Raw genomic sequence first — 27,533 nt, forward strand, 5'->3', positions numbered from 1 at the left:
GGCCGGTGGCCACCATGAGTCGTCCCAGGCAGAAGGGGTTGATCCTAAGATGAGGACTTCCGTTTTGTCCGAGTTTAGTTTTAGACGGCTGTTCTTCATCCATTCGGCTACTTCTTTCATTCCTTCGTGTAGATTGGTTTTGGCGGTGTTTGGGTCTTTGGTGAGGGAGAGGATCAGCTGGGTGTCATCTGCATAGGAGATGATGTTGAGGTTGTGTTGTCGCGCAATGGATGTGAGGGGACTCATGCAAATGTTGAAGAGGGTGGGACTGAGTGATGATCCTTGTGGAAGGCCGCAGAGGACTTCGGTGGCCTCTGATTTGAATGGGGGGAGGCGGACTCTCTGGGTTCTTCCGGCGAGGAACGAGATGATCCTGTCCAGAGCTTTTCCTTGTACTCCGACGTTGTTGAGGCATTGAATGAGGGTGCTATGACAGACTGTGTCGAAGGCGGCCGAGAGGTCAAGTAGGATGAGGGCAACTGTTTCTCCGTTGTCCAGTAGCGTTTGGATGTCGTCTGTAGCAGCGATGAGGGTGGTTTCGGTGCTGTGTTTGGCTCGGAAGCCGGACTGTGAGGGGTCGAGGGAATTGTTGGCTTCGAGGAAGGCGGCGAGCTGGCTATTGACGGCTTTCTCAATGACTTTGGCAGGGAATGGGAGGAGTGAGATGGGGCGGTAGTTCTTGAGTTCAGAGGGGTCTGCTGTGGGTTTCTTCAGAAGGGCGCTGAGTTCGGCATGTTTCCAGCTTTCTGGGAAGGTGGCGGAGTTGAGGGAGCAGTTGATGACATCGCGGAGGTGGGGTGCGATGATGGAGACTGCTTTGTTGAAAATGTGGTGGGGGCATGGGTCGGTTGGCGATCCTGAGTGGATGGAGTTCATCAGGCGGATGGTGTCTACCGTAGTGATTGGGTTCCAGGCACAAAGGTTGTGAGGGTGCTGTTTTGGCTCGGAGGTGGGTGGAGTGGACTGTACTTCTGGCTTGATTTCAAAGCTGTTATGTATGTCGGCGATTTTGTTGTGGAAGAAAGAGGATAAAGAGTCGCAGAGGTCTTGTGAGGGAGTGATGTCGTTGGTGCCGGCGGTGGGGTTGGTAAATTCTTTGACGATGTTGAATAGTTCCTTGCTGTTGTGGGCGTTGTTGTCGAGTCGATCCTTGAATGCTGATTTCTTGGTGGATCGGATCAATTGGTGGTGTTTGCGGGTGGCGTCCTTGAAGGTGGTCAGGTTGTCAGTGGTTGGGTTTTTTCTCCAGGTTTTCTCGAGAGTACGACAAAGCTTCTTGGATTTCTTAAGGTCGTCGTTGAACCAGGGGGCTACCTTGTTTGATCTAGTGGTTTTTCAGGGGTGCTAATTCGTTAGCGCTGTGGGTGATCCAATGTGTGAGTTTAGTGGCGGCTTGGTTTGGGTCCGATGACATGGCAGGAGGGTGTTGGTTAAGCGAAGCGAAGAGTTGATCGGTAGTGATTTTGTTCCAGTTTCTTCGAGGAATAGGTTGTGGGGGGTTGTGGGTCGAGGTTTTTTTGTAACTGAAGTGAACGCAGCTGTGGTCCGTCCAATGGAGAGCTGTGGTGTGATTAAAGGAGATGTGTTTACTGGAGGTGAAGATAGGGTAGAGCGTATGGCAAGGTGGGTGGAGGTGTCAACAAGTTGTTTCAGTCTGAGATTTTTCAGGTTGTCCAGGAGTGTGGTGGTGTTTCTGTCGTTTTTCTTTTCCAGGTGGAAGTTGAGGTCTCCCAGTAGAATGTAGTCCTCGGAGGGGAGGGCGTGTGGGCTGATGAAGTCAGTGATGTCTTTGGTGAATTGTGTGCAGGTTCCTGGTGGTCTGTAGATGAGGGTGCCTCTAAGTGTGGTCCTGGGGTCGGTGTGGATCTGGATGCGTGACATGTGTATATTATGAGTGTGTGCGTCCAAGCCTCGAGATGCGTGACATGTGTATATTATGAGTGTCTGCGTCCAAGCCTCGTGATGCGTGACATGTGTATATTATGTGTGTGTGCATCTAAGCCTCGTAAAGCGTGACATGTGTATATTATGAGTGTGTGCGTCCAAGCTTCGAGATGCATGACATGTGTATACTATGAGTATGTGCGTCCAAGCCTCTAGATGCGTGACATGTGTATATTATGAGTGTGTATAAGAGAAACAACGGTTCCTGTGGCTAGTAAAAGTAATTATAGCAATAAAAATGCTCAATGGTGAGACATAAGGTGCAGTAATGTCAGAGGACAAAGAACCATTCACACACAAAGGTTGATGTATAACAAGAATTTCAGTTTTATATACATTGTAAACAAAATAAATAATTGTGGTGCATCATGTCCCCATGTGAAATGGAACCTAAATGTGAATATTAACGTGGTCTACTATATACAAGGTTTCCAGAAGTTCAAACAACGACCATTTATGTATCCATGTTTGACATGACGAGTATACAATGATACACGCTGGGTAGTGGCTCGTTCTCTTACACTTGTCGACGGCGTTTCGACCCCTACATGGTTGGGGGGTGTCTTCAGGACTTTGATAACTGGGACATCTGTCTTGGTAATCGTGCAGCCTTGGTGAAAGTGTGACACCGTGGAAAGTGAAATAATTAAAAGTGACTCACATGAGTACCCAGCCGGGTTCTCAATGTGAGGCAAGGCGTGTGTTAAGGATATTGTCAGCACTTCGGTATGATGACCCATACCAAAGAGCTGACTGTAGCAGCACGCCGAAGCCGACGTGGCGGCTTTCGCAGAACCCAGCAGAGATCGCATCGTACTACTAACGATCCAGGCACAACAATCCACCGTGACTAATTTAATCAAGGGAACATCAACGCTGCTACGGCTGTAGCGTGTTTGAACAGGAGCACCAGCCCAACAATATTGTGTGTGTATCATTGTATACTCGCGCTGTCAAACATGGGTACATAAATGGTCGTTCTTTGAACTTCTGGAAATCTTGCATATAGTAGACCACGTTAATATTCACATTTAGGTTCCATTTCACATGGGGACATGATGCACCATAATTATTTCTTTTGTTTACAATGTATATAAAACTGTAATTTTTGTTATACATCAACCTTTGTGTGTGAGTGGTTCTCTGTCCTCTGACATTACTGCACCTTATGTATCGCCATTGAGCATTTTTATTGCTGTAATTACTTTTACTAGCCACAGCCATCAATGGAGCTCCCAGCATTCCAATATTCTAATATAGTCTTATAGCCCACTGCAGAGGGCCATAGCAGTTCTTAAATTCCCTGTACGATTTATAGGATCAAGCTGCAGGCTTTGGAATGCTACAATACTCCATGTCACGAATGGAGCTCCCAGCATTCCAATGTTCTAATATAGCCTTATAGCCTGCTGCCGAGAGCCATACTAGTTGTTAAAGTCCCTGAACCCTAGTTATAGGACCGAGCCACAGGCTTTGAAATGCTAAAATACTCCATGTCACCAGTTTTAAGGATGTAAACATATGTAATTTGGCCTCCGTCGAAGTGCTATCCAACATTTGCCCACTTGTGAATATTAAAAGAAAATATTACGTGAATTGGATTTTTCTCCCAGCAGTTAGTAAGTGGGTCAGAGGAAAAGTTACAAGACACTCAACAGGTGTAGCAATGCTTTCTTTTAAAGATGGTCAGATAATTAATGCAATAACTACTTTTAATGCAATAAAGGTATTGCCATCATTTGTAAAAAGAAAAAAAAACTCTGTCTCATATGAGGAGCGGGTGTATTCGGTGAGCTTCCTGCAGTGTAGGGCTGATGGATCAGAAGGTTATGAGATTTCCATGGATCAAGGAGTGGATCAGATCTCCCTCTGTAGATTATCTGAATCCTTCATCACTGTTCCCAGTATTACAATGTTACATTTTTTAATTTCCAGCTCTCACGGTTGCAATTGTTTTGTTTTTGTGGTGGGACATGGGTGTTGGGGTCAATTTGGGGGAGGCATGACCGTCAGGAATCCAATGGAATCTCCTTTAGAACTGCGGCCACTCCAGAGATGTCCCCATTTGGGGTTGTGGGGAGGTGGAATGTTGCCAGCGCATATAGCGCCAAGCCAGGTAGTGATGGTTAGATGGGAGTGCAACCTAACATTTTGTTTATTGACCCTACAGGTCGGAACCCGGCCAAGGAATTTACAGCTGTGATCCACATGGTGTCCCCACTGGTGGCGCAGTCCCAGCCCATCGTGAAACTCATCCTCGCCATCGCAAAGTCCAAGTTCTGTGCTCGGGTATGTGTGCTTCAGGCATGGGTATTGGTCCAGAATTTATGTAGGAAGGAAGCAGAACAATTATGTTATGTTAGGCTTTGTACAAGAATTGTAACTCCTGCTTCCCTAAAACTTTGAGCTCTGAAGTGATGGAAGCTTTTCTTGGGGCTCCGCTGACATACTGTTAAACCAATAACAAGTTATTGATGACTGGCTTGATCTGGAAGACTCTAGAAGGGTACACAAATGCAGCCTGGCCCACTGGTTATTAAAATGCTACTGTTCTGCAAAGATTTAGACTAACATGGAGAGGTAAGAGAATTGACTACTGTTCGGCAAAGACGTAGACTGCCATGGAGAGGTAAGAGAATCGACTACTGTTTGGCAAGGACATAGACTGACATGGAAAGGTTAAAGAATCGACTACTGTTCGGTAAAGACGTAGACTTACATGGAGAGGTAAGAGAATCGACTACTGTTCTTTAAAGACGTAGACTGACATGGAGAGGTAAGAGAATCAACTACTGTTCGGCAAAGACATAGACTGACATGGAGAGGTAGGAGAATCGACTACTGTTTGGCAAAGACGTAGACTGACATGGAGAGGTAAGAGAATCGACTACTGTTTGGCAAGGACATAGACTGACATGGAGAGGTAAGAGAATTGACTATGTTCGGCAAAGACGTAGACTGACATGGAGAGGTAAGAGAATCGACTACTGTTTGGCAAGGACATAGACTGACACGGAAAGGTAAGAGAATCGACTACAGTTTGGTAAAGACGTAGACTTACATGGAGAGGTAAGAGAATCAACTACTGTTCTTTAACCCCTTCGATGCTTGTGACGGAACGGTTCCGTCATGAGCGCCGGTTGGGCTGTGCTAATGACGGAACCGTTCCGTCATGGCCCGCCCGTTTTTTAAAACCTTCAGCACAGCGCGAAAGTTCGCGCCGCGCTGAAGGTGTTAAAGACGTAGACTGACATGAAGAGGTAAGAGAATCAACTCTGTTCGGTAAAGACATAGACTGACATGGAGAGGTAAGAGAATCGACTACTGTTTGGCAAAGATGTAGACTGACATGGAGAGGTAAGAGAATCGACGACTGTACGTTTAAGACGTATACTGACATGGAGAGGTAAGCGAATCGACTCCTGTTCGGCAAAGATGTAGACTGACATGGAGAGGTAAAAGAATCATCTACTAGCTGAATAACTTACTACTCTGTAGCATATTCTTGAAAAGCTTACATAGAGTGGCCTGTAAGAGTTGTCCTCTGAAGGAAGACATTGCAGCTAAGTGAGAAGTATAGTGCAGTGGAACCATCAACTAGATCTGCTGTGAATCAGAAATCCATATCTTGCTAGATCTGGCATGGGTTAAAGCTGACATATTCCACTTACGGTCCATCTCAATGCCTCTGATTTCATTCTAACTCAAATCAGAAGTTTAGTTGGCACAACTCAGAGGTGGGAGAAAAGACAACAGAGAAACAGAGAGAGGGTGTTAGTATTGTCAAACTGTAAAAAACGTAATGCACTGTTTAGTGATCTGTCCTGCATATGTGTCAGTCTGGACAGGATGTTACATGATTAATGCTTGATAACCCATATAACCCTTAGGATAAATTGTATGGTCTCTCCAGTAAAACAAGTTTAGTTGTGCAATGCTCCTTCCTAGAGGAAGTGATGTACACAGCATTCTGTCTTTTATCTGGTACCAATAACTAAAAAGAGTTCAATGAATTGTTTGTAAACCTGTTGTGTGCATTTTTATATTGAATACTGTTTTGCTTTTTAATCCAAGAAGCACTACTGTAATTCAATTTTGATTAATCCGGCTAGTGAGTGAAAGTTCTTAGTCACAGTGTCTAATGTGTTTAATTTGGGTTAAATCCCAAATTGAATTAAATCCCAAATTGAATGAATCTGGAATTATACATATGATTTAAGATTTCCTCATGCATTTGTATTCATTTTGTTTTTTGTATTGTTGCCAGTAAGTAGCAGGTTATCATAGTACTGCACATGTTAACAGAGAAGGGGCATTTGTCTTTACCAAAGTAAGAGGATGTCTTATGGGACACAGTTGGGTTTAAGAATCAGAGGTCATCTGAAAAGACTTTCCATAGTGAGGGAGCCTCAACGGACAGATCAGGGCATCCTAAAGATGGGTGTGCGCATGTGGGTCAGGAGAGCTAGCTCCGCCCCTCGGGATGCCAGAGATCATCGTCTCAGATCCAGCAGGCGCCCTCGATTTACAGTTAGTGGCATCCTAAAGGATGAAGTTTAAAGGGCAGTGGTGACTTGAGCTGGACACTGAGCTTCTCCATTGGACTCAGGAGATACAGGTAACAAAAGAGGCCAATAAGGTGCTCAAAGCCACTGACCCAACATAGGCAGCTGGGGTCTGCATTAACAGAATGTTTCTTACCCTGACTACTGGAAGTTGTTTTCAGAGCTTTCCAGTAGCCAAAACTCTTTGCTTCAAAGCTATGGACAAAAGGATTTAAATGTTCAAGCTGACAGATGGCTTGCGTCTATCCAGCGGGGGAGCAAGACTTCAGTGTTAGGGGGTGTCAAGTCTTCAAACGGGGGTGAATCGTCTTCTTGAGTTATAACTGCATCTATGTATCCCGACAACGCGACAGGTGACATAACTAGAAGTGATCGAAGTCACAGGTTATCCATTTCACCGTACTGGCAATCAAATGAAGGCATGTGACAGAAGATGTTGAAATCTTTCCAGGATAAAACTTGCCCATTAGATATGTGTCAGACCCTTCCTGGCAAGGGATGATGGGAAAGTCCTGCTACACTCTGCTGATCCCTATCAACAAAGGCACATCCATGTCCACCACTGTGAAGAGATCCATCCATGATCTTGACTCTATCAATTCTTATGATGGCCGACATTTCTTCACTGTAAGTGAACCTTAACGTACCCCATTGGCACGAAAGAAGGACGCTCAAGGCTAGAGTCCAGCATTAGAGTCTAGCAGCAGACTAACATTTTGTTAATAATGCTGTAATGCAAAAGGGATTATTAGGTGTCCATTTTTGGTGTCCGATCTTCTCGATATGACGGCCGGAATGATCGTATACCCAACATAATGGAGTTATCATCTAATGAAGTGAGACTGTCCCATCTACTTCACTAATGTAATCGGGCTGAAGATAGTTTTAACTTTAAAATATTTTAATGGTGAAAAGTGGAGCCATGGAAAAGTGATGTGGAAAACACCATTAGGTGATACATCACTTCTAGTGTGTATCTGTAAACTTCTAACAGTTCTCTCATGTATCATCATGTATTCCTCAGACTGCAAGAATTGCTTTTTTTCAAATTTTAACAAAATTCCCCTTTATGGTGCAGACATTTTCTAAGAAATTTTAACTTAGCACGCCTTTATAATGCAATATGTGGGACACATACATCTCTCCATAAAACCCTGCCTGCCTATCTTTCTCCGAGCAATGTACATAAATATGGTTACAATGTCTCCTACTGTGTGTAAGATAAAGGCCAACCAACCCTGTAAGCCTTGTGCCAGCTCGCCCTGTAACAGTCCTCCTGTCCAGCTTGCCCGCAGTCCGCTACCCTCTGCTGCCTTCGGTTTGTGCCTCCTCTGCTGCCTTCGGTTTGTGCCTCCTCTGCTAATTTTCTGCTAGCTTTTCTACCTTTTCTCTGCTCACTCAAGTCCTAAATGTTTGTCTCTTTCTGCTCGTTTCTGACCTTTATTTTGCTTCTTTCTGTTCATTTCTGACCTTTATTCTGCCTCATTCTGCTTGTTTCTGACCTTCATTTTGCCTCTTTCTCCCTGTTTTCCTCCTCTTCCCACCAGTTCCCTCTTCTCTCTGTTACCCTCCTCCCGCTATCCAGCATCCCACCCTCCCCCCAGGACCTACTTAATTGAGGCCACAGCGCGACCACATGAGCAGGTCCTCGTGCCAGCTCCACCTGCAACGGTCCTCCTGTCGAGCTTGTCCGCAGTCCACTACCCTCTGCTGCCTTCTTTTTGTGCCTCTTCTGCTCGTTTGCTGCTCGTTATTCTGCCTCTTTTCTGCTTGCTCCTAACGTCTATTTTCTCTCTTTCTGATAGTTTCTGACCTTTATTTACCCTCTTTCTGCTCTTTTCTCACCTTTATTTAGCTTCTTTCTGCTTGTTTCTCACCTTTATTTAGCCTCTTTCTGCTTGTTTCTGACCTTTATTTTGCTTCTTTTTGTTCATTTCTGACCTTTATTCTGCCTCATTCTGCTTGTTTCTGACCTTCATTTTGCCTTTTTCTACCTGTTTTCCTCCTCTTCCTACCAGTTCTCTCTTCTCTCGGGTTCCCTCCTCCCGCTACCCAGCGTCCCACCCTCCCACCAGGACCTACTTAAAGGAGGCCACAGCGCGACCACATGAGCAGGTACTCGTGCCGGCTCCGCCTGCAACGTTCCTCCTGTCAAGCTTGTCCGCAGTCCATTACCCTCTGCTGCCTTCTTTTTGCGCCTCCTCTGCTCATTTGCTGCTCGTTTTCTACTTTGCTCCTGACCTCTATTTTGTCTCTGCTAGTTTCTGAGCTTTATTTAGCCTCTTCTGCTCGTTTCTCACCTTTATTTTGCCTCTTTCTGCTCATTTCTGACCTTTATTTTGCCTCGTTCTGCTTGTTTCTCATCTTTATTTTGCCTCTTTCTGCTCGCTTCTGATCTTTATCTCCCTCTTTCTGCTCATTTCGGATCTCTATTTTGCCTCCTTCTGCTTGCTTCGGATCTTTATTTTGCCTCTCTCTACTCGTTTCTGACCTTTAGTCTGACGTCACATCCACATCGTTCAGATACCCCTAGGGGTGACATGCTGCGCTGATTGATTGATTGATTGATTAGATAAGGCTCTGGGGATTTTCTCTTTTACAACATGAACATTGCTGGAGACATTAAGAGTATGTCTGATGGGCTCTACCTATAGCCTTCCAAGGGCAGGGCCTGAAGAAGATGCTTGAGACAATTCTGCTTGTCGTAGGTGGCCTGAGTGAGACGGCACACCGCTATCACATGCACCATGACAGACTGTATGTAAAGGTTATTACTAAACAAGCCGTTCTAGAGCTAGTGCTCACCAGTGCCTTGATAGACAAAGCACTGGTCCCAATTATTCACTAAAAGGTGTAATAATTAAAATGAACTGTTCTTATCTTGCTCTAGGTTTTACTTTATATGTAATTTGTTGCATATCCTTTGTTGGACCGCTCTCGTTGGACAGTTCTCACCCCTGCATATGTCCAGTTTGTGAGTCATATTCAGCTCATGGGTCATTAGGTAGTCTTGTTGGGCTTGTCTGTCTTTAGTTCCTTTGCCTGAGGGTCATTCACTTCTACACACATGTGCGTGCGTACACACATACACATACACGCACGCATGCACACACACACACACACACACATACACACACTCTGAAGGAAGATACTGGCAAAGAAATATGGACACAGTGCAAGTAATGACAACTCCAGAGCAGTGACCCTTTTAGTCATCAATGGATGACTTCTAAAGATTCAAATTCACAAACATTATTCTTCCTTCCTCTGTCTAAGATACTCAAGGTGTTTTCATTTGCTCACGATACAGATCATAGTACTGTGGAACTGTGACAAGCCGGTACCGCCAAAGAACAAGTGGCCCTCCACCGCAGTGCCTATGACCATCATTGAAGGAGAACGCAAGGTAGGACACTATGGCTGTTGCGCCGGAAAAGTGAAATTTAGTTTTATCAATAAAACCGTATCTCTGCGCAAACGTAGTGGCCATTTCAACGGAACGTGTGCTGTCTTTAAAAGACCATCCACTACCACACGATGCCTAGTAATGTATTTGTGACAGTGAGCACCAAAGTGCACCACTAGTTACATACTAAACACTTACCGCTCTCCTGCTGAATACATTTGCTACACTTTATGTGAAAAACAACAGCAACTTTGAAGTAAGCGTACTGTATGTACCAGAATGCAATGGAGTGAACTGTGCTAGGATGAGAGGCAGTGTGCTTCCTCTCCTCTTGAGCAGGAGCATAGAGTGATGTAGAGTGGCATAGAGTGTAGTGCTGTAGAGTGCATTGGCGTAGAGTGCGCATTGCTGCAGAGTAGAGTGGTGTAGGATGCAGTGGCAGAGAGTGAAGTGTTGTAGAGTGCAGTAGTGTAGAGTAGAGTGGCATTGACTCCAGTGGTGCAGAGTACAATGTCAGATATAACAATGGTGTAGAGCGGTATAAAGTGGGTTGTATGTAATTACCATGCACTTAAATTCACTCACATCTGACATACCTTTAACACGTTATCCACTACCATGCACACTTTTACCACGCTTACAGTTGCATAAAAATCCAGTCATAGTCTAACACTGCCATCTACTGTTCAAAAATTATACATTAACCTTAAACAATATTGTAAACGAAACCATGTATTAAAAAAAAATTACATTTATGTTGATTACAGGTTTACTTTTTGGGGGAGACTCCCCAAACCCCCTTTTTTTTACCCTTAAAATATATATAAACTAAATACCGCATAGTCACCAATTCAAACATATATGCGGTGTAAAGACAAGCGTGGTAAAGACATGCGTAGTGAAAGTAATTTCGATGTAAAAAATGCCTTGTACTACCATTTTGTGATAGAAACTTCGTGGTAAAGGCTGTCCCCCCATAAAGTGGGGTAGCGTAGAGTGATCTAGAGTTGAATAGAGATTAGATTGGTGAAGAGTGTAGTGGCATAGAGTGCATTGGTTTTGAGCACAGTGGTGAGGAATGCATTGGTTTAGAGTGCAGTGGTTAAGAGTAAAGTGGAACGGAGTGCTGCAGAGTAGAGTGGAGTTCGGAAAAGTGGTGTATGCATGTTATGGTAGCGCACTGCCATTACAGACAACACATTTTCAATTAAAATGCCCATTACATTTGCATAGACATACAGTTTTACTCATAAAAGCATACAGCGCACAAGCGATAATGCGCGGAAATGCAATCACCTAGTGTATTGATTTGTTTTCATCTTATTAAAATATTTGTTTCCACCACACTTCAGAATTACAAAAAAATTGCTTTATTCCTGCTTCCCTAATTCTGATATTTTCTGAAATGTCCACATAGTTCATTACAGATGTTTAAACTTTGTTGTGTGCTAGAAAAAAAACTTTCACAGCAAGATTGTCACATAAATCCTCTCACTTTGAAGTCAGAGAAAGAAAAGTAAACAGGAGCTTCCTCAGAAGATGGAGCCTGAAATGTGGCCTCTGCCTTTGAATGCAGAGCAAATGTGACAGGGTGAGAACAAGATTTAAATGCCTGTTTACAGTAAGGGAGCACTCGAAAGGATACAGTAAGGTCATACAGTAAATAAGGGATGCTCTTCAAGTGATGAACTTAAGCTGCACAGCCTAAAACAAACAAATAAAGGCAGAAAATGCAAAGTGAGCAAATGTGAGTTACAAACCACGTAGCCAATGGTAAGCAGTGGGCGAATGCAGTCTTAAGTCAGCTTTCAGAATATCAATGCCCCCAATAAGTCGTTAGCAACTAGAGAAGCTTCGACCGAAAAAACAGAACATTGATATAAAGCTTTGTTTTATTTTATGTCCAATGCTTCCATCTAGCGTCTCAAATAAGAAGCACTGGTGAGTGAAGTTTATAGGTAAAGAGTGTCGTCGGTCCCTTCAAAATTGGAGCCTGCGTTCATTATGCTATCAATTCTACTCAACCAATTTCTAAATGTGCAGTTCTTTGGTTGGCGAAACACTGCGTGGAGACTCCCACCGCCCCCTCCCCTCTCCCCCGGACTCTGAACCAAACCTGCAAGTAAAGAGGCACGTGCAGTGTCAGCTTAAATATTTTTGTGCTCTCGGGCAAAGCATTGTTTTGGGACTGTTGTTCTCAACTGGTTGACATTTTATTACTAGTTATCTCATAATTCAAGCTAAGCTTGCACGATGCCCAAAAATACTGTATCACACGTTCAATTTTTCTGAAAAGGGGCTCCCATAGAAACAGCTATAATAAGGCGGCTTAGCTGGGGACCCAAAATCCTGACGATGACACCGGTCAGTCGGCGATAGGCTGAGAGAGAGGGAAATACGTTGAGTTTGAGAGGTGATAGAGATAGAAAAGTAACGTCCCCTGGGTTCGTTGGAGGGGAGGACCCTTGGAAGATGGGAGCCATAGGCCCTGCCCATGTCTTTAAACATCTCTGGAGCTTTAGTGGTGTCACCAAATCTTAAAATCAGCACAGTGACAAGCAAAGGTCAGAAAGGAGCTATTTGGACTAATGCATCCCTTGAAGAGATCTAAGTGCAACCTGAAGGTCAAAGGTCTGAATCCTGGGAGGTCCATTCAGCTTTACACCCTCCTGCGGGAGACAACATTATGACATTGACTTGGGTAATAATTAGGGATGGGCGGTAAACTTCGCTACACCGGCGGAAGTCGCAGTGTTTTACCTACTCCACGTTATGCTTGCAACGCAGAGTTGCAGCAAAACTCCACCAACCACCACATGGCGGAGTTTTTCTCGTATTCAATCAATCAAAACACTTGTAAAGCGCGCTACTTACCCGTGAGGGTCTCAAGGCGCTGAGGGGAGGGGGTGCCGCTACTGCTCGAAGAGCCAAGTCTTGAGGAGTCTTCTGAAGGCGAGTAGGTCTTGGGTGTGACGTAGGTGGGTAGGTAGGGTGTTCCAGGTCTTGGCGGCGAGGTAGGAGAAGGATCTGCCGCCCGTGGTTGTTCGTTGGATGCGGGGGACATCGGCAAGGGCGAGGCTGGTGGAGCGGAGCTGGCGGGCGGGGGTGTAGAAGTTGAGTCTGCTGTTCAAGTAGGCTGGTCCGGCGTTGTGGAGTGCTTTGTGTGCGTGGGTGAGGAGCTTGAAGGTGATCATCTTGTCGACGGGGAGCCAGTGTAGGTCTCTCAGGTGGGGGGTGATGTGGCTGTGGCGGGGACGTTGACGATCAGTCGGGCGGAGGCGTTTCTGATGTGTTGTAGTCGTTGTAGGTGTTTGGCTGGGATTCCTGCATAGAATGCGTTGCCGTAGTCCAGTCTGCTTCTGACGAGGACCTGTGTCACCGTTCTTCTTGTTTCAGTCGGGATCCACTTGTAGATCCTGCGGAGCATGTGGAGGGTGTTGTAGCAGGAGGAGATGGCGTTAACCTGTTTAGACATGGAGAGGGAAGAGTCGAGGATGAATCCTAGGTTGCGTGCAGAGTCGGTGGGTGTCGGTGCTGTTCCCAGTGTGGTCGGCCACCAGGAGTCGTCCCAGCCTGAGGGGGTGGGTCCGAGGATGAGGACCTCCGTCTTGTCCGAGTTCAGCTTCAGACGGCTGTTCTGCATCCAGTCAGTGACGGCCTTCATTCCCTCCTGGAGGTTGGTTTTGGCAGTGTGCGGGTCCTCGGTGAGGGAGAGGATGAGCTGGGTGTCGTCGGCGTAAGAGATGATGTTGAGGTCGTGTTGGCGGGCCACTGGACAAGGTAATACCTACAAAAGAAGCACGGAGCCGTGAAGACTCGCTTGCGGTGCAAAGATAGCGTTAGACGCGCATTTTAAAATTGGTTGCATTAGCTTTTAAAAATTGCATTTTCTTTCTTTTTGACATTTAGCGCTCACTCGCACCTTAAAAGGAATATTCACCGCTAGTTGTAGCGGGTCACTTAGGACTCTAACTCACCTTCCTTCCTTTTAACCATCTTGGATGAGGTAGGGAGTTTATCGCGGCGCCATTCCCGTCAGCGCCCTAGTCGTTTCGCCGGATCACTCGCCCTACTTAAACCTCCCAATGACGATGCGCAGCGGAGACGCGCAGTGGGACTGCCGGACTCACGCCGGAGTCCAGCCAGAGTGCTGCCCGTCTGGGCTCGTCCGGCCTCTGACGGGCCTGGGGCCTGGTACTATGCATAATATTCTGGCCCCTAGACTTACGTACTCCCGGGAGGAGCTCGTCGCATTACGCCAACCTCATTATGAGGACTGCAATCTATCAGACGGCGGGCTGTGTCTTCCACCACCTGCAAGGAAGGGTCAGCCACCTCCTCCGCAAAAAGGTAAGAAGAGTTTGCTGTTGGGTCTGCTTAATTGCAGATCTCTTCCTAAGCACTCAGTAGAGATCAATCTTCTCGTACAAAATCAGGAATTGGATATTCTATTTTTATCGGAAACCTGGTTAACGTCCAGTTCCGATGCTGACATCGTCCAAGTCCTTCCACCGGGCTTCTTGTTGTGTCATCTGGACAGACCGGGGGGCGTGGGGGTGGTATCGCCATCTTATACAGAGAGACCTACGTATGTAGGGCCCAGAAGGGCTTGGTTGCTGACTGTGAGAACTGCCATTTCTCTCTACAGATCTCCCCCACAGTAACACTGTCAGGTTTACTGATTTACCGGCCCCCGGGCGGCCTGGGCAATTTTGTGAGTTCCGTAATGGAAACTGTGACGATGCTGGCCTCAGCGACTACTAACTTCATTGTGTTGGGAGACTTGAGTCTCCATTTTAATGATCCCACAGATCTAATAGCCAGAGATCTTCAAGGGGATTTGAAAGCATGCGAGTTTCCCTTAATTAATGTAGGATCTACGCATGAGAAGGGTCAGCTACTAGACCCAATGTTTTCCAACATTCTTCGTCTTCAGACCAGGTCAGCACTTCCCCTTCCGTGGTCTGACCATTTTTTGGTCTCAGCTGAATGGCAAGTTGAGCTCCCCTCCATACCGGCCCAAAAGGTTTTTCTGGTGGACAGAGCCTGGTCCAGATTATCGATCAATGACTGGACCTCCAAACTCGAAGGATCATTTCCCTCTCCTGTATCAGACCCTATAATAGGAGATGCGAACTTGAACCATTGGTTCACTACCTCACTCGATGCCCTCATTCCTAAAAAGAGGGAGAAAAGAACCGGCTCGGCCCCTTGGTTCACTGCGGAGCTTCGCATGCTGAAAAAAGGATGTAAAAAATTGGAGAGGGCGTGGAGAAAGAAATCGGAGGCGCATAAGCGAGAGGAATATCGCGCGGCTATGAGGGGCTACAAAACCGCCCTCCGGCTGGCAAAAGCCCAATTCTTTGAGGAACGCATAAGATTGGCCTCAAATTCATCTAGGGAAACCTTTAAAGTGGTTCAAGAACCCCTGAAAGTTCCTAAACCTGTAGCTACACAGGATACACAGAAATGTAAGGAGTTAGCGGACTTCTTCCATATAAAAATAGAAAAAATATTGAGCTCTCTGCCTCAGATTATTCAACCTCAACAAATTCACAAACAGGACGTCGGTCAGCCTGGTGAGTTATTCTCTCCGTTAGATACATTCGGCCCAGTTTCAGAGGCTGAAGTATTGAGAGTCCTTAGATCCATGAAAAGTGGCTCTCCTATGGATCCGGTTCCTATGACCTTTTTAAAACAGGTGGCAACCTCTATAGTTGCTCCTATTACTGATTTGATGAACGCTTCCTTCTCTCAGGGCTTGGTGCCACCAAGCTGGAAAACAGCGGTGGTTAAGGCACTTTTAAAAAAGCCTAACCTGGACACAGAGGAACTGGCAAATTTTAGGCCCATATCCCTTCTGCCATGCCTTGGCAAAATTGCTGAGAGATTAGCGAATCATCAACTATCAGGTTTCCTGGAATCAAATGGACTGCTTCGGGATTCGCAGACAGGGTTCCGCCCAGGCCAGGGCACTGACGCTGCCCTCCTGGCAGTCGTTGAAGAATCTAGACGCATCATGGATTCGGGAGGATCAGTGGCAGTGATCCTCCTGGACCTGAGTGCTGCGTTTGATACCGTTAATCATCAGGTGTTGATTCGGCGACTGTCAGGGGTGGGTGTGTCAGGAGCCGCCTTGAGGTGGCTTAAGTCATTCCTTGACGGCCGTGCTTATCAGGTATGGGAAGGCAGCAGTAGGACTTTATCTATCTCCCTCCAGTGGGGGGTGCCACAGGGCTCCTCCCTTAGCCCGACATTGTTTAATGTATACATGGCTCCACTGGAGGAGGTGGTGACCCCTTATAACATCAAGATCATCAGCTATGCTGATGATACTCAGTTAGTGGTCGCCCTTTCACAACTGGTAGAGAATTCCGATCTGCTGCACTCATGCCTGTCGGAAGTTCATACCTGGATGGACCAATCAGCGCTTAAGCTGAATGATTCTAAGACGGAGATAATGCTGCTGGGGAATAAAGCTCCCTCACTCCCTTTGACCAGCTGGCCCAGCTGCATGGGCAATCTCCCCAGTATGAAAGATGAGATCAAGAGTTTGGGGGTTTGGCTGGAGAAAGATCTCTCTTTCAGGACCCAAGCCAAAAAAACTGCAGGAGTTTGTTTCGCCCTGCTGCGTCCGGCGCGAAAAAATTTCCCCCTTCTTCCTTTTTGTTCTAGGAAGCTGTTGATTCAGGGGTTGATAACATCACGACGCGACAATAGTAATGCCCTTTTTTTGGGTGCCCCTGAATCCACTTTTAATAAACTTTAGCAGGTCCAGAATGCGGCAGCCAAACTGCTCTTGGGTACTCCCAGAACCGAGTCAGCCAGACCTGCCCTAAAGGCCTTGCATTGGCTCCCAGTACGGGAAAGAGTACAATTCAAGGCACTATGTATAGCACATAAAATTTTACAAGTGACAGGACCCCCAATTTTGAGAGGTTTAGTAGTGCCATACAAAGCGAATCAAACGCTTCGTTCCGATCAAAAACACCTCCTCCTAGTCCCGAGAGTAAAGAGGGCACGCTCGGGTGGGAGAAGATTCTCGGTGAACGTGGCGAAGCTGTGGAATTCACTACCTTTAAAACTGCGCGCTGAGACCTGCACTTTGCGTTTTCGCAAAGGTTTGAAAACTCATCTGTTCCCTGTCTGATTGCACCCTTCTGTTGTTTCGATTCTGTTGTTGTCCTACAAAGCGCTGGGATGCCCCATGGTAACTGTGCGCTATATAAGATTTAATAATAATAATAATAACTTGTGCGAGGGGGGCCATGTAGACATTGAACAGCGTCAGGCTGAGGGATGAGCGCTGGGGAACGCCGCAGATGATGTTGGTGGCCTCGGATCGGAAGGGCGGGAGGCGGACGCTCTGGGTTCTGCCGGATAGGAAGGACGTAGTTCAGTCAAGGGCCTTCTTTTGGATTCCGGCTTCTAGGAGGCATGTCTTTAAACTGCGATGGCAAACCATGTCGAAGGCGGCTGATAGGTCCAGGAGGATGTGGGCTGATGTTTCACCGTTGTCTAGTTGGCGCCTGTTGTCGTCTGTGGCGGCGATGAGGGCTATCTCGGTGCTGTGGTTTCGTCTGAACCCGGACTGGGATGGGTCCAAGATGTTGTTGTCTTCCAGGTGGCGGGACAGTTGCATGTTGATAATTTTCTCGATGCCCTTTGACGGGAACGGGAGCTGGGAGATGGGCCGGAAGTTCTTGAGGTCCTTGGGGTCCGCCTTGGGCTTCTTGAGGAGGGCGTTGATTTCGGCGTGCTTCCAGCTTTCCGGGAATGTTGCTGTTTCGAAGGAGATGTTGATGACCTTCCATAGTTGGGGTGCAATGGTAGTGTCTGCTTTGTTGAATACGTGGTGTGGGCACGGGTCTGACAGAGATCCTGAGTGGATGGAGTTCATGACTTTGCGTGTCTCGTCATCATTGACGTTGGACCAGGAGGTCAGGCGGTTGGCGCTGGCTGTGTTCACAGGGGCGGTGGGGTCTGGCGTAGTCGGGGCGGTCATGGTGTTGAAGCTGTCATGGATGTCAGCGATCTTGCGGTGGAACAAGATGGCTAGTGAGTTGCACAGTTCTTGTGAGGGCAGTATGTCGTTGGCGTTGTAGCCGGAGTTGGAGAGTTCTTTTACGATGCTGAAGAGCTCTTTGCTGTCTTGTGCGTTGTTGTCCAGGCGGTCTTTAAAGGAGGATCTCTTGGCTAATCTGATGAGGTGGTGATGTCTGCAAGTGGCGTCCTTGTGGGCTGCGCGGTTGTCCGTGTCCGAAGTGTATTCGTGGAGCCATATCTTCTCCAGTTTCCGGCAAGCGCGTTTGGAGGTCTGCAGCTCGTCGGTGAACCAGGTGGCTCTCTTGCTGGCGTGGTTGTTGGACGGTTTCTTGAGTGGGGCGAGGGTGTTGGCACAGTCGTTGATCCATTGTCTGAGGTTGCGGGCTGCGTCGTCTGGGTTGGTGGGGTTGGTGGGTGGGTGGTGATCAGCTGGTCTTCGGTGACTTTGCTCCATCAGCGGCGAGGCAGCTGTTGGGTGCGGTGGTGCGTGGTTGGTTTGTTGAAGGTGAAATGAATGCAGCGGTGGTCGGTCCAGTGGATTTCGGTGGTGTGGTCGAAGGCGATGTGGGTGCCTGTGGAGAAGATGGGGTCCAATGTGTGGCCAGTGGGTGCGGTGACGAGTTGCCTGAGGCCTAGGTTGGCGAGGTTGTCGATCAGGGTGGCGGAGTTGGCGTCTTTGTTGTTCTCGAGGTGGAAATTCAGGTCCCCAAGGAGGATGTAGTCTGAGGAGGCGAGTGCATGGATGCTGGCGAGGTTGGCGATGGAGTCGCTCAATTGTGCTCCTAGATGGTCTCTAGATGAGTGTTCCTCTGAGGGTGGTGGTGGGGTCGGTGCGGATCCGGACATGCAGGTGTTTGGCGGTGTTAAGGGTGTCGTCTGCGTGGGTGGCGACCTTGAGGGTGGGCTTGTGGATGATGGCTATTCCTCCTCCGATTCCGTTGGCCGATCCCTGTGGGTGATCTTGTTGCTTTCCGGGAAGGCTATGGCGATGTCGGGCGCCGAGGAGTCATTCCACCAGGTCTCGGTCAGGAAGGCCACGTCTGGGGCGGAGGTGTCGAACAGGTCCCAGAGCTTGACGGCATGTTTGCGTGCGGAGCGGGTGTTGAGGAGTATGCATCGAAGGTGTTTGGTCCAGTCCTTGGAAGTTTGGTGGTTCTGTCGCAGGTGAAGCTGCAGATGTGGCAGGTGAAAGGTCTGTGAGTCCGTTTCGGTGTGGCTTGGAAGCAGGTGTGGTTTCGGCCGGCATTGAATGCGTAGAGGGTGCTGGCCTCGTAGCGGAGTTTGGTGTTGGGGCGTTCGCGGGGTCCAGGGGTTCTGGCGCTGGGCGCGGTCCAGGTACGGACGGGCGCAGACGGGCTTGCCAGCGGCGTGCCCGCTACGCGCGTCCGCTGCGCGGCCTCCATACGAGGTGAAAAGGGAGGGAGGAGCAGCTGGGAGGCGGGAGCGGGGTGTCCAATGGGGAACAGGGGGCGGGGCTGCAGGGACCCTGCGGCGGGAACCAGGGAGAGGGAAATGGCGGCGGCAGATAGGCAGGAGCAACGAGCCAGCTGGCGGCTGTGTGGTGGCGTGGGGAGTGACCTGCCTGCGAGCAGGGTCAAAGGTTGCTCCTACGCCACTGCGCAGCCCCCTTAAGAGGAGGAAAGAGAGGGAGGAGCAGCTGGGAGGCTAAGACCTCATGGCAAATTTCAATCCCCCCACTCTCCAGAGTAAGAAAGGGGGTATGGAAAAAAGGGAATAGGTGGGAAGTAAATTGAAAGGCTATGATCCAGTAACGTAATATAAGCCTCCGCAAGACCCGTGGTGCGGGTACCCTGCAGCACTGTGCACAGGCGATGGGCCCCTGGACTGAGGGCTCCTGAGTGGGTCAGGGGGGCCTTCATGTACTTTGCAGGGCGGCTCCCTCAAGTTTTGTTACGCCACTGTTGTGACCCCATCCATTCATCAATGGAAGAAAAGGCAGCAGATGTACCTTACTCCGGGCAATACATCAGGACAAACTGTGGCGACCACGATACATCAGGACAAACTGTGGCGACCACGATACATCAGGACAAACTGTAGCGACCACGATACATCAGGACAGAAGGTGGGACATCTTTTTCTCATAGGAGAATGAGGGGTAGGTCCGTGTACAATAAAATTATGTATCTTGATCATGTGGGAAGAGAAAGACATATACACCAATATGGGGAGAGGAGTTGGCCTAACGGCTGGGGAGGTCGACTTCGAATCTGGGGAACTGGGTTTGAGTCTCGGCAATGACGCTGAACATCCTGTGATTCTGGGCAAATCACTTAATCTCCCCGTGACTAAGAAAAATGAATGTGTCCTCATGTAACGCAACTGGTGCTATGTAAAGCGCTCTGATACCCGATTTGGGTCACGTTTGCGCTTTATAAAACTCAGTAAAAAAAATTATATATATATTCAAAGAAGATCCCGTCCTGGCCCTTTAAACACATTTCTGGGAAGGCAGCAATGTTTGTTGTACGGATAAGCCAATGCTGAGCCTCAGAGACAGATTTTGCCCTCTGATTGGACAGCAGTTCACCCATCTCCTTTTTACCTCAGATTTGTTTGTCGGATAAGATCGTAAACTACTGTATAAATGCACCACGAAATCTGCGTCTTCTCACCCAGCTTTGTTTGCAGGTGCATCAATCTTCAAACTATGGATGAAGTTGTCTCCTTGCAACGGCTGGTAATAAATGTGCCGCCTGGCAAATCCTGCTGTTTGATTAAATTCTTCAACACCGATTTCCACTCGCGAGATCCAGCCGCTTATATTAGCCACACCCCCTGCATTATCTTGCTCTGCAGGCGGTTCAATCATCATCCGTCTACTAATAGGGAAGAGAAACGAATTAACAGGATACTATTGGGCTCCCAGCCCTTAAAATGTTTGGCCTTTCCTATTACGGATGCGGCCTGTCGAGAAACAGATAGAAAACATCAGTTGGCTGCCAATAGGTCTGGTTTTAAAGAAATGTTGCATGGTAATGTGAAGCATTACATTTAAAAAGCATTCAGTTATCTAAGACACTTTAATAGCAATACAGTGGCATGGGCTGCCCCTGAAAGGTTACGCTCTGGCAGCTGGATAAATAAACAAAATGATCACAGATGTGTGGAGGGCAGGCACTTTTTTTGTGGAAGCACACAACTTCTGCCCAATCAAAACATGTACTCCGGGTTTCCTAAGATGTGGGCGGAGCCAAAGTCCCTCTCTAGTGTGCTCACATAACTGTCTGGCGGCAGCTGCGCTCCCAAGACAGACGTACGGAGGGGACGGTGTGGTCATGGCTCAGTTCAGTGTGATCAGTAGGAGGGGGGGTGGATTCATTATCCAGGTAAAGGTCTGGTAAGAAGCCGAGGGCCTCTCAAAGGTCAGAGGAGACGCAGAATGTCTCGCAATGGAATGAATTGGATGAAGATGACGCAACGTGGTAGCAATGCTTGTTTTCTGTATGTGGAGTACTATATGGAGAAAACAGACATTGCTTGAGTCTCTATCACAGAAAGTTTTTTGCATCTGGGCAAAATAGAGAAACTGCATTAGTTATTCATCTTTTTATGGGAATTAGAGATATGTTGGCACAGAAATCCTAATCCTTCGATACCATTTAAAAACTGTAAGGCAGGCTGATCGTGCAATCATTTTGCTACTGATGCAATAAAAAAAAGGAGAAAATGGTTTTGCCTCAAACACAGATCCATTGTTGACAGTCTCAAAGTAGAGGAAGCCTATTTTGTTCACTTTTGTTATGTAAACAGCATGAATAGTTTGAGGTCAATTTGCTCCGTGATGATCCCATTCCATGTCTTACAAGCAGCGAGAAGGGTGCAAATTAATTTGTCCTGTTACTTGCACCAGTGCAACGTGTTGGTGAAAACATTACATGACCTTGACACCACAGCCCATGTCTCCAACTCCACCAGCAGACCACACCCTGGAAATGAAGTGAGACTGGTCTGGTGCTCTGAATCCTGGAAAGGACAACAGAAGAGCTCTGCAGAGCCTGTCTGCCCTACAAGTGTGCACCTTTGCAGCACTTGCAAACACTATTCTCTGGCTTAACCCTAGCTGCCCCCAAATGCTTCATCCCATTGTGCGTCACAGTCTCAACATCTAACATCACTCCGGGACGGTACCTGAAACCAGCACCACCCCGGCTTCATAGGGACCAGAGGGGACCCCACACTGGGCCACCTCCTCTTCTTCCAGAACTGTCCCCCCTCTGCTGTCTCTCTCACTGATGCATCTTTCTTCCCCAGAGTGCACTCAACTGGTCTGGATGTTGAGAGCTCTCAGCACCTTCTGTAAGTCTTTCTTCAGTATTTAGGATTTTGCAGTTTTCTCAAAGTCAAGGACACGCATCACTGAACTGCAGTGAAGGTAAAGTTTGGACCAAAAACAAGCAACATCAGTGCCCAGAAGAGGAAAGGACTCTGAAAAAGAGGATTTACAGGTCTCCATTGGGCCAGAGGTTTCATTTCCTCTTAAACAAAAGAGACCCCCTGGCCCTATTTACTGCCATTAACTGGCTTAACAAAGTAAGTAACACCTTTAACCCTTTCATCCCTGCTAGGACCCAAAAACACCACGCTCTCACTGGCTTAACCCCCTGGCTGCGGCCGGAATTTTGCGCCTCTGCGGCACATTCCGATCACGGGCGTGGTCATGACGGCTCCCGGCCGTCATCAGCACACGCCCACCGTAACTGATGACAACCGGGAGCCGTCATCAGCACCGAAGCGGTTAAAGGCCCCCACACCTGGACAGAACAGCCTCTTTTTTGACTCCCACAGGGCCTTTATTTTGGTATCTGGGATCCCATCTTGCCCATAGCTAATGATTGTGACTGAAGGACTACTAGCCTTTGTTGTCCTCCTACTAGCAGACACACAACTAAAGCATAATAAAGGCTGAAAACTGTGTGTTGACAATCAGAAATGCTATCTTTCGTTTTTTAATCCCCAAAGAACACAGGACCAGAAAAAAAGCTCATAGAAAACATTTCTCCAGCCAACCTGTTCACAAAAGCAGAGAAGTCCATTTTAATAGAGGCTGATGGGTAGAAGTAACATAAAGTGTATGGGGATGGGTTGAGAAGAGACAGCAGGGAAAGAAAATAGATAAATATAGTAGAAGAGAGAGGTAATGGAGGATTTACAAACAAGGACTTCTCGCCCCCTCTTAAATAACCTGCAAGGAACTCCAGACGTGTTCCAGCCTTGTTGGGCACCACAACTCAATTTCATCTTGAAACCCTCTGTCCCAGCAGGCATGGGGCCCATTTCTGAGCATCACCCAAGACACTTAGGACACTATACTTAGAGCCCACAACAGCGATGGAGAGAAATGCTTGAATCACTAGCAGTTTCTCTGGAGCATTACATTCCAACATTTTGTGTACATTTCTGCCCTAATGAACAGGGACCAAGCAGATGCAAACTAGCCTGGTGGTAAAAATAAGAGGAGTTCTGCACATGGAGGTAAGTATCACTTTCTGCCTTACTTTGTCAGAGAGAGACACATTTTTCTCATGGATTTTCAATTATCACAACGCAGTGAGTTCCTACGTACACCCTCAGATAGTGCCTTGATTCTAGGGTGAAACGCTGTGAGGCAGGATGAAGTGTAAGGTGAATGGGGCTCAGAGGTTGCCAGCATTCTTGAAGGACGTATTTACAGACCTGTGTTGTGTTTTTTTCCCACCACAGACTATGAGCAGTCGCTTCTTCCCGTACGATGCCATCCAGACAGAGGCGGTGCTGAGCCTGGATGACGACACCGTCCTGTCGACGAATGAGGTGAGTGAGAGTGATGTTACAGAATGGCAACACAGAAGAGCCACCAGCTGTGCCAGTGGAACGCTTTATGATTTCCATCTGGAAATCTTCTCCTACTGGACCCGCTGTGTGGTCACCATTCCGAGGGCAAAGCATATTTTACATTAGCCAATGGGAGGAAAGACCGCTGTAGTCACGTGGTCACTCTCTCTCCCAATGGACTGATGTAGATCTGTGAGGCAACATAGCACGACACAAGCCAACAGGGAACAGGAAGTGTCAACATCCATGGGTCTCCACAGTGGCCCTCCAATTATGTTGGTGGCTCAATGAACCAGAACTTTTTAGGTCTCGCCTGGCGATAGCAGCGCATGCGCTGCTCTCGCTATGGCGAGTGCCTTTTGCAATCGATTCTCGCAAAGGCTTACATGCACGAGTAGGGATAGACAAAGATGGCTGCTCTCACCATTCCCAAAGCTAATCATGCAAGGGCACGGATAAAAAAATGCACGCGCAAATGGACAGCCCAACGCCATCTTTGTTTACTTTAATTAGCGTAGGAATGTGCACACGCATTTTTTTGTCCATACGCTTTTGTTTGACCCACAACAAGAGAGAGAGAAAAGCAGAAAGGGAGAATTAAGGAGGAAGGCAAACATAGGAACATTGGTGCTGGAACATTTTTCAGAGTGGCGGTGCTGCCATCGGTGTTATGTCACTGAATTCATAGGGATTGTGAAAATCCAAGCTTGGCCCAAAGAACATGTGAGGGGATGCGGTCTGACGGCTAGATTGCTGGCTTTGAAGCAGGGAAACCAAGGTTCTGAGCCTCGGGGTCGCGTCCACATCCTGTGATTCTGGGCAAATCACTTATTCTCCCGTGCCTACCAAAACAAGCATTGAAAATGCAATAGGTCTCGCCTTTGAGTAAGTTAAAGCCATTTGCTTTGCTATACAATACCATTAGCAAAGCAAATGGCTTTAACTTAATCAAAGGCGAGACCTTTTGCATTTTCAATGCTTGTTTTAGGTTGGGGGCTATATCATGAGACAATAAGCAGGCTGAATTAATGCCTAGGTGACCCCAGACCATGCATTCTGGAAGCGTAATCCTTAAAGGTATGTCCCATAAGCATTTTATATATGAACGAATCAGCAATAGCGATTCTGTAGCTATGATTAAAGCACACTTTCCATTGAAAAGGTTTTTAGGTTGAGCCTGGCCAGCGCAAGCGCTGGCCTGCGAGGCATGCTGTATTTTGGTATGGCATAGAAGCTCTGCCAATTTCCCGCCCATCTTTTTAATTGTCCCCTGTTACTGTCCTTGCAAAATCATTGCTTTTCATTTGAGAATAGGCTTAGTAGTCCCTCCTTGGTGCCACCTTGTCTGCATTTGTAACCTCCCATAACGACTGGAATATTTACTTGTGTTGTTACATAGCCTGCTTTATAAGTCAGTGAGCACTATTTTCTTTAAAGAGCTTCCCCTATTCCACCTTCGACATAACAGCACACTGCACGCTTTTATATTATTAGTAATGTATTTATATAAATTACAGCGCAGTACACTTTAACTATAGGGGCCGCCCTGATTTAATTATTTAATTTACGGTGCAGTCTGCTTTCACTTTAGCAGACGTGCTTATTTAATTCATTCATGTACAGTCCAGGTCGCTTTCACTTTAGCGGCCACGCTCATTTATTTATTTAATTAAAAGCGCGGGCTGCTTTCACTTTTGTGGCCGTGCCACCGAACCTTTCTTAATTAATTAATATTTTTTTCGCTTTGGGTGAAAGCGCCTTATACGCTTTTTCACTTTAATGTTGCCCGCACTCTTTTCTTTAGACGCTGTTCACTGTAACCTTCAAACTGCGTCTAAAGTAAGGGGCGCAGCACCATTAAAGTGCTCTTGCATTTGTGAGTTTGAGCTCTTGGCATTAGAAATAACAATGCCTTTTATCTATGTGTTGCTTTTGAAAACATATAAATCAAAGGCATTGTCATTTACAATGCCAATAGGTTAAACGCTCGCAAATACGAGACCAATTGCATTGAAAATGTCTGTTTTGTTTGCTAATAAATTTAGCCCTTTGTGACGAATTGGCACAAACTTTGGTGCCCTTTAGCGCATCTGGCTATGTCTTGGTATGTGACGTTGAGTGCAGATCTGTCCATGGATGAAGTAGTTAAAGGAGGCTAAAAAAGCATTTCTCGGGCTAATTTTTATCATCTCCCTCGATACAGAAAAAAGTACAGAACAGAATTATGCCAAACTTGACAATAAATTAGGGAGCATATGCACAAGGAGTTAACGCCGCGTTAACGCCACTTTCCCGCCACTAAAGCAGCGATATTTTTATCACCTTATGTTCAAGCTGCCGCTAACCTCTGTTAGCGGCAGTTTTCAGGCAAAAAGGTCCATTATAAAGATCGCCACTACTGTTGGCGATAATCACATGCAAGAGAGGCGTTCCCGTGCAAAAACGGCCGCTAACCTCACTTAGCGATATTTACAAGGGAATTCATTATGTCTGGAGGACCAAAAAAACTGCCTCTAACTGCAGTTAGAGGCAGTTTCTTAAGACCAGAAAATAGCTGGTCTTAAAAATGGAGATAACACTTGGGCCCTCATTTCAGCAGGTTTTGTTGCTGGACCGCGCTGCAGGCAATGTTGCTGGGCCGCCCTGCGACAAAACTACTGGGCAGGACTGCGCACCATCAATAAGATAGTGCATATTTCTAGGCCACACTCATGAAAAGTGTTGCAGCGTTGCGACAAGACAGCGTTGCAACACTTTACACTACCCCCTTCTTGCGACACCACAAATGCACTGTATTTACTGGAGAGCGCTCCATGACACAAGTAATGACTGATACGTCTGGAATCCTGACGTATCTGTCTGCGCTAAAGTCGCCCATTGCTGTAGTCGTGTCACAGCCATGACGCAACTCCAGCAATGCATGGTGCCAGCCTATCCCTGTGGCACTGTGTCACCCTTACGACTGCCATCATGCAGGCGTAAGGTACTGACGCAGTGCTGTTATTGAGGGGTGCCCGGGTGTCGGCGCAGTTGGAGATCCATCGGTGGCGTTTGCACGCTGCGGTGTCATCGTCTGTAAGCGTTGGCGGAGTGGTGGTGCTGAGGGAGTTGACGAGACGTACTTCGGTGGCCTTGATCCAGCTGCAGGGGGGTGATGATGGCGGTTGTGTACGGTGAGTATGGTGAAGCCGTGATGTATACAATGATGGTCGGTCCAGGAGAGTCCGGTGGTGTGGCTGTAGTTGAAGGTCCCGATGGCAGAGGAGACATGTGCGACCGTGTGTCCTGCTATGTGGCTTGCTGCAGTGAATAGCTGCTTGAGTCTGATGTTGGGGAGCTACCCCAGGAGGGCTTAGTGTTCTGGTCACTGTGGTTGTCCAGGTAGAACTTGAGTTCGCCAATTAGGATGTCGTCGGTGGGTGGGAGAGCCTGGGGTGCAATGAGGTCTACAATAGTATCGGAGAACGGGTGTCTATGGCCCGGGGGGCCTGCACATGAGGGTGCTGCAGAGGATGGAGTTGGGATTGGTCCAGATCCAGATGTTGAGGTGTTCCATGGTCACCGTTGGGTCATTAGAGTGTGTGGTCAGTCGGAGTGTGCTTCTGTAGGTGATGGCAATGCCTCCTCCTGGACGGTCGGGTGGTCCCTGCGGGTGATTTAGTAGCCGTCAGTGATGGCGATGGCTATCTCCGGTCCAGATGTAGGTCCTGGCAGGCTATGTGGCGTCCAGGGTTGAT

The 27,533-nt window shown here is 47.4% G+C and overlaps 1 protein-coding gene across 1 annotated transcript in view; it reads left to right on the top strand.

The window, feature by feature from the left end:
• LOC144762975 (exostosin-1a-like) overlaps nt 1-27,533 on the top strand; it is a 1,123,714-nt gene that overhangs the window by 1,049,375 nt on the left and 46,806 nt on the right. The window contains exons 6-8 of the mRNA XM_078648290.1: nt 4,115-4,233; nt 9,820-9,915; nt 23,686-23,775. Coding sequence (XP_078504416.1) covers nt 4,115-4,233; nt 9,820-9,915; nt 23,686-23,775 — 305 coding nt within the window. The remainder of the gene's footprint in view (nt 1-4,114; nt 4,234-9,819; nt 9,916-23,685; nt 23,776-27,533) is intronic.

This window comes from Lissotriton helveticus, chromosome 6 (assembly GCF_964261635.1).
Source record: "Lissotriton helveticus chromosome 6, aLisHel1.1, whole genome shotgun sequence".
Taxonomy (NCBI): domain Eukaryota; kingdom Metazoa; phylum Chordata; class Amphibia; order Caudata; family Salamandridae; genus Lissotriton; species Lissotriton helveticus.